Source organism: Chenopodium quinoa, unplaced genomic scaffold (assembly GCF_001683475.1).
Source record: "Chenopodium quinoa cultivar QQ74 unplaced genomic scaffold, ASM168347v1, whole genome shotgun sequence".
NCBI classification, from domain to species: Eukaryota; Viridiplantae; Streptophyta; class Magnoliopsida; order Caryophyllales; family Amaranthaceae; genus Chenopodium; species Chenopodium quinoa.
In genome coordinates this window covers 72,283-80,487 of record NW_018745323.1, presented here as the reverse complement: position 1 = coordinate 80,487, position 8,205 = coordinate 72,283, and the positions used below count along the sequence as shown (strand labels likewise).

General features: G+C 32.8%; 1 protein-coding gene across 1 annotated transcript; it reads right to left on the bottom strand.

The window, feature by feature from the left end:
- Positions 1 to 251: 251 nt before the first annotated feature.
- On the bottom strand, positions 252 to 7,457 carry LOC110712397 (cinnamoyl-CoA reductase 2-like). Its single transcript, XM_021890856.1, has 6 exons — positions 7,177 to 7,457; positions 6,347 to 6,516; positions 4,977 to 5,162; positions 4,696 to 4,858; positions 993 to 1,182; positions 252 to 623 (listed from the first exon to the last, which is right to left on the bottom strand). Exons 1-6 carry the CDS (start codon positions 7,316 to 7,318, stop codon positions 470 to 472), a joined length of 1,005 nt encoding a protein of 334 aa, XP_021746548.1. The 5' UTR covers positions 7,319 to 7,457; the 3' UTR covers positions 252 to 469.
- Positions 7,458 to 8,205: the final 748 nt, after the last annotated feature.

Sequence of the window (8,205 nt, the reverse complement as noted above, 5' to 3'; positions counted from 1 at the left end):
GCTCCCTACAGATCCACAAGAATCACAACTACTATATATAACCTTAGATCATCAAAAATCCTCCCCATTTAACTGAAGAAATTAAGAAAGATGTAGCAATATTCCCAAGTGCTCATCCATTACACCCTGTCACATTATCTTCCCAAGTGCTCGTCCAAGTAAACTATTAAAGCTATGGGATGTAGCAATACTCAAGATCTTAAATCAAATTTCATCGGTGAATGAGGCATTAAAATGACATTACACATGAATACCTAACTAAAGATTTTAAAAAGGAAATCAACAAAACATATTTTCACAGGGATGTATTTGGACACAAAATCATGTAAAGATTCTGAAACGTCTTCATGTCATGAACAAAAACTACAGCAATTCAATTCATACATAGAGATGACAAATACGACATTTACTATGTCCCTATATAGACAGCCGATAGTTTGAAGACTAGAAAACAATTGTTTTCCTGCCATTACATGCCAATGGAATACCTCCAACCTAGAAGTCCCAACTTTTTGTAGCTCTCCACTGAGTCTACTAGAGTTTCCTCCAGTGGTCTGTAACTCCAACCAAGCTTCTGTAATTTCTCCGAACTAACACTGTCCCCATCAGCAACCTCAATCAAGCTGTTGAAATAACAAGGAACAGTTGGTCAGGGCAGTGATGTATTTAATCAATAACAGAATTAAAACTCTTCTCCTCAACCTAGCTTTGGTAACTGTACGCTAAATCTCAAAATTTTGACAAACTACGATCAATGTCAACGAGCTTTGACCTTCTAAGGTCAAATGGGGCCTATAATTTTTGAATTAAAGTAGAATTCCTGTTGGCGCTTTGGGAGCATAGCATGTTCATCATACAACACTTAAAAGTAGAAGGCAGCACATCTAATACAATTCAGAAGAAGTGTTCATCCCAGTACCTTATAGCTAGTCAAAGCGGGTAACAGAACATCATGGGAAGTAATAAACGAAAAGAGAAGACAAGGAATTTACGTTTTTGGATAATTATAGTGGGGATAAATGCTTGTCAACTTGTCCACCAGTTCCTTCACTCTAATTTGATGTGATGAGCATATATATCTCCCTTCTGCCTCAGGCTTCTCAAAGACCATAAGCAAGGCAGCGGTCAGGTCACGCACATCTACTATCATCCGAAGCTTGTTTTCTGTTGATTCATATCCTTCTGCCATCTCATCAATAGTAGACATGGTTAGTCTTTCTCATAACAAGGGAAACAAAACGGAGTCTAAAACATGGGTTTTGTAACATATCCAGCAGAACTACGTAAAAACATAAAATAAGCCAGGAATATAGCAACCCCTTAGCACTTGGCTCCATTGCCCTATATTAATTCATGCCTTATCTCTATGTAGGCCAAACAAGAAGGTATTTGATTCCCTTATTCCAGAGCATTCATGTGTCGCCTCATCTTAGATTGATATGGAACCCACATGAAGCATATCCTTAAATATTCTGCTTGAGTAGGCTACACCAGCAACTCATCGTTTAGAAAGATTTGTGACACTAGATCAAGAAAATTTTCTGCTAGTCTGTTTGAAGTGTCACAACTCTGATGAATTGCTATGTGGGTAAAAGTGCATGGAAGGTAGTCAAACTATACATCCTAATTTTATTTTTTCAGATCTATATCTTGGACTGCCTATAATTTAAGCATTTTAGCCACAAGAGGATTTAGTTAGTAATTGTAATACCCCGTAGTTTTAAAACATATTATCTAATTAATTAATTAATATTTTCTAAAAAGGGTATCTTAGTAATTTATTTTACTATTTGAATTTTGGAGCCAAAATGATATTTGAATTTTGGCGCCAAATACATTTTAAAACTCAATAATTATTTTGGATTTTGGATAAGATTTATTATCCATTTATTTTATTTTAAAAACCGGATTATTTATATATTTCGGATGTTTTAATTAAAGCAAAAACTATATTTTATTATTTAATTAATAAGGTCCGAAAATTCCTAACTATTGACTAAGATTTTCGGATTTTTCTAGTGTGGAAAATCTGATTTTCTAGGTTAATTTATTTAGTGAATAATTGGTATCTTTTTAATTAATTATTTTATACAATAAATATTATTTACACGATTATTTTTAATTCCTTAAATCTAGCAAAATAACTCCTTAAAATATACTAATAGGATCCGAAAATTTGTGCTATGGAAGCTCAATATTTTCGGCCCTCATGGTCAAATTTTGGGTGATTTATTTTGGAAAATTGTATTTTTAATTATCTCCTTAAAATCTCTTATTTTCCTTAATTGTATTTCTCCATCTCCTAAATATTTGATCATCTTATTTTCTTACCTTATATCTTCCTTGACTATTCCCCAAGTAATCTTTTTTGCCATATTATTTTTCATGACAACACACTTTCCTTAATTCTATTATTCTTAATCACCTTAATATCAAAACTTTCCATGTTTCTTTCATTCTCTTCTCCAAGTAATTCCTTAATTCTCTTTACCATAATTCTTCCTACATTCTCCTACCATAATTCTTACATGAGCTAACCTATAAATACCCCCTCATACCTCTCATATTCTTCACACCAAAAACTCAATTATCTTCTTCTCTTTTACTCTTTTTTTCCCTCAACCTTTTCCTACTTTTCTTTTCCTTTTTTTCTAAAAGAAAATCTGCCCGTATATCTTTGGAGCCAATTTTCGGGCACTTCTAGTCCAAGTTCTGCCTATTCTTTCCAATGCAAATTCAATTCTATTTAATCCTATTCTTTTATTTTCTTCATGGTTAGTTTTCTAAAATATAAATATCTATTTCAAATTTATAATTTTATATTAAAGGATTATTTTAAAAAGAGTTTTATAGTCCATGCACATTAGATTTGGGTTTATGTCTAAAGATGTTGTGATCGATAACCTTATGGTTATGTTAATTGCAAGGTGTATTCGTGATTGAACTTTGAAAGTGCGAAGTGTTGATTGATATTCGGAATCAAGGTACGTTTAGGTGGCTAGATAGCTTTGAAATTGATTGGATTGAATAAGCATGTTTGAGTGATTTTTATGATGATTGAATTGAATTATGGTTTATAAAATAAAAGCATATTTAAATAATTGGTTTTGATAAATAAATTAAAGGATTGATTTTAATATCATGTTTTGAATGGTTTGAAATTATTTATTAAGTTTAAAGGAATTTGGTTTAAAAAAAAAGTATGTTGGATTGTTTTACAGAGTTTTTAAAAAGGTTTTTCAAAGGAAGAGTTATTGATTTTGAAAAGTAATTTATATGAGATTTAATTCTCAAGTATTTATTAAAAGGTTGATTTTGAAAGCACGTTGAATTAAATAAAAAGGAGTTTTGAGTTAACCTATTCTAAAGGTTGTTTTTATTCAAAGAGGAATTTTATTGAATTATTATTAAAGCTTTACAAGCATGTTGTTAGTAATCCCACTATGCGGATTTGGTTGATAAGACTTAGGACTTTGTATGACCGAGTCTTTCCTTAAGAATAGCCTTGCAATATAAGGAGACTAGCTTAGGGAGTGTGCACACTTGGGTGAGGAATTGGTTTTAAAAAGAGGCATTGGTTTTATTGAATTGATTATTGAAATATTGAATTATTGGAATTGGTTTTATAAATCGTTTCATCGAATTATTGAATTATTGAGAATTGGTTTTGAAACATGAGTTTTGGAATTCATTGGATTAATTATTGGAATTGGTTTTAAAAGCATGTTTGCAAAGAAATTGAATTTACTTATCTTGCACTTATCGTACTTATCATATTTTGCTAATCCGTATTTCCTACTTGTTTTGGTTTGCCCTGTTTACCGTGATGGTAAGCAGTGCTGACTATTTTTAGGTGGAGTCATGAATGAGCATATGGGAGTCCTAGGATTTGCTTCACTTAGTTTAGGAATGTTGGTCTTGTCTTTATTTTGAGTACTCATAACAATGTTACTGTTTTTATAAGTATTAATAAAAGAAAGTTGAGTTTCCGCTGCAAGTTTTGTTATTAAGTTAAGTATTTTGAGTAGTCTTGCGTAATCACGCGGCGGTAATACGCCTAAGTCTATCTCTACTATATAATTATACATATTATACTAGTATTTCCGTAGAGGGAGATTTAGGGGTGTTACAGTAATGCCTTCTACAAGACAGAAAGAGATTCACATGAAGCTCCAAAAAAATTTGATTATGAGACCCAAATTTAGATACCTTTAGCTATATAGCATATCACTGGAGAGATATGCAAACTGAGATTTAGATTAGTTGCTGGATACTACTGCTATTATTTAAGAGTATATGCTTCAACCCTTAGACTGTTATTTTCAGGACTTCAAATACTCAAGATACTTATGTCAAGCAATACTGTAACACCAAAGGGAGGTAAGCACCAAAAATTTATGGACCAAAAGAAAGATACTGCCAGTAATCCATGCGAGGAAGCTCAGCCGTGCGTTACAATAGGTTTTACCTGCTTTGTTATTTCTCTCAGATTACAAGAAAGGGAATACTTATAGCTCTATGAATACCAATATGTTCAAAAATTAATTTTGAGTTGGTATATAAAGAATACAAACAAGACGAATAAGTGCAGCACTTTCACCAGTTGCCTCAAGATTCAATGAAAAGAGGCTGATAAATTCATGAAGATAGAAGCAGTATCGCAAATAACAGTTGGCAAAGTGAGAAAAAGATTACCTTTAAGAAGCTTAATGAGCACCAAGCTACTTGCATTGGCGTTTGATTGCATCATAGGACCCAAAACAAGGGTCGGACAAACTGATACAACATTAAGGCCACTTCTTTTAGAATATTCAAAAGCTTCATTTTCAGCTTCTGTTTTAGAAGCGCAGTACCAATTCTGCAACAGCAACAATAGGTGGTCAAGAGATAATGAGAAGCTGTTAAATCATGGCAAACGACATAAAAGATAAATCACTGCAATGAAAGATATAGAATTTCAAATTGTCAATACATACGTTAGTTCTTTTGCAAAATTCAATGTCAGACCAGCAATTTTCATCCTTGACTTGATCAGTTTGCCAATCCGGGTTCATGAGAACAGCAGCAACAGATGATACATAGACAACTCGCTTTACTTTTTCTTCTGAAGATGCTTTGAGCACATTTAGTGTGCCCTTCACTGCAGGTTCCATCAGCTGGACCTGTATGTTCATACACCAACGACAAGCAATAAAAAGGCAGAGATATGGTGTGAGAGCAGCATATATATGTTGTGTTATGAAAAGAATCAAGATAGCAACAAGCTGATAGAATTACGCTTTCTTACAGTAGCAACATCTACTAGGATTAGGAAGCAACCAAAAAGTACTCATAGACAAAACACAGGATAGCTGTAATAATTTTGGCTTTCCTTACATCAGCAAGAATTAAGTCTATCTGTATAAGACTTATTAGAAGCTGCTTAACGTAGTAATTAGTACAAGCAATTTGATGAGACACTAAAGAGTAGCTGCATCGATAATACTCATCAGAGCATGGTCTGTTAAAAAAGTAGTAGGTTACTGTATTCTGAAAGTAATATCTCTCTGTCATTGCATAAGTATTGCAAACATTAGACCTCTTCCTGATTGGAGTTTTAATCTCATTGGAATACGTTGATGCTGACATAATCTCAAAGATTTAACTTGATTTATCAAAGCCATCTTTGATAATGATCTAATATGACCTGGGACAAGTTTGCCAGCAATATTTTTGAACCAAACATAGATTGGTCGAGAACTGAGCTCTTACCAATCATTGGTAATAATCATTGAAGGGAAGAGTTTTTCTATGATTGTGAACAACAATCGACTTTAGGAAGCATTGGATATACATTTTTATCAGTACTACTCAATTTACTCTCAATGTAAGAACTCTCACTAGAGAGGCTTGCTTACATTATGAGGTTTTTCCCTTATCTTAGGCCTTAGGGACCATTTACCTTGCCTGAAGTGTCTGTTTTTTATGATTCATTCATTATTGAGCTTTAGTACCGTATAATGGTAGCCTTTGGGAATGAAATGAAGGACCGGAGGTATTAACAGCCAAGAAAATCCAAAATTTAGCTAGAAAAGGGTAAGACTTGGAGGGGATGATTTGACCATTATACACTTATTTTGATCATGAACTAGATTTTGATCCTCTAAGAAGAAGAAATACACAGACAAAATTTTGCACTTAAATACATGGCCACAGGAAACTTTGTATAGTTATATGTACTCGATAGGCAACAAAGAGCTCGTACATTTTAAAAACTCATCCTCCAGCATAAGACAAATCAGTTAAAAGAGTATACTGGAGATAAACTACCAACCAAGTTATATGAAAAGCGGGAAAGAGCACTTGCCTCAGGATCAGACACAGAAGCGGAAGGTACAGGACTGGCAACATGGAACACTCCAATACATCCTTTAATGGCAGCAGCAACCGAATCATAATCAAGTAAATACGCCTTAAAAAGCTTCAACTTCTCTGATGCCTTGTCCAGCTGTTTCAAATGCTCATATTTGGAATCACCTGCACAACAATAATCAACAAATAGTAGCCAATAAATATATACATCCTCTAATTTCCTAACCTTTTTTAATTTGGTATCTTAATCAACGATCATCTAAACATACTTGTATATATACCAAAAACTAAGCTGACGGTTGATGCCCAGAAATATGTTTTATACTCTATCACTATTACCGGTGGAAATTTTATAAAAATAGTTTAGTACTAACACAACAAAAAATGAGGATTCTTTCTAATTATACAATGAGATCCCCAAATTCCGTTAGAAAACGAACAAATAAAGAAGGTATGGAATATTTTGCGTATATTCTCTATCACATAAGACATCACCAACAAATTAAGAATCTTTAGATCCATATGATTCCAAAATCACGAAAAGATTGAATATCTTCAACCATTTGACAATTTACTTTATATTACAGCCTGGTCCTGGAAACCGAAAACATTAGTATAAAACAGGACAATTTTAATAAAATCTAGAAACATGTAGTAGTAAACTAATTAAAATTCAATCATCGGACAAAACTAGTAAGAGAACTTGACAAATTCTAGTACAATTACACAAGATCTGTAATCGAAATAATTGAAAACCATAGTAAATTAGATGCGATCTTCAGATAATACTAATAGAAAGAATTAATTGAGTAATTAGAAATATACATGGATCGGTGCGAACGGTGGCGTGAACAGAGTAACCGGAGGAGAGAAGAAGGTTGATAAGCCAAGAGGCTACGAAACCACTAGCGCCTGTAACGCACACTACTAATTTCTCTGTTCGTTCAAGTTGATTAGTTTTCTCCATTTTCGACGAAGAAGAACCAACTAAACTAACTGCTTCTATTTTCAGGGATTATTATTGTACTAAGTGTGTGAGGTTGACAAGTTGACCGCTGTAAACGTTGCCACGTGTGCTATGCTTTATCAACACACGCACTTTTCTCTCTCTCTTTTTTTTTTTTTTTTTTTTACTCGAGTGTTTGGGGCCTAAAATTAGATGGATTTTTTTTCCTAATTCTGGCCGACCTTGGTCTTTTTAAAATGGGAAAACTTTTTGTCAATAAGTCTTTTAAAAAACAAGAAATGGACCATGGGGTAGATTTTTTGTGGCAAAGGTGAAAAATGACCTTCTATACTTGCTCCAGACTTTAGTAATCCTCCGTTTCCTTTTATTTTTTACGTTCTTATTCTAGGTGTTCTTTTTTATTCTTTATATTTAGTATATTTCCTTTTTAAGTCATAAAGTTTGGACAAAATTGTCCTTGCTTTAAAATGTAAATACTCAACTAACCTTTAATTTTCTATGTGTAATTGTACTTTTTGTACTATTTGGTTGGTTTACTAATACTCATTATTACTTTCTCTCTCCTCTCTCTTCTAATTTCTTCAACCCACATGTACAATATTCTTTTTTAGATAGAATTGTACTTTTAATTATTGAATTATTCTAAAATACCTCTACTTTACATAATTTCTTAATAACCGCGCATAATTCTAAATGTCAAAAATAAATGGGAACGGAGGAAGTAGATTTTAATATTGCACTATAGAATGATGTTATGATTTATTTTCTAGCGGGAAAATGAAAAAGAGAGAAAGGAAACCTATAAATTGTCCATGTGATTGTAAGTATATATTTTAAAGAAACAAGTGTTACACACTAAAAGTATATTGGGTGTTTATAGTGTAAAT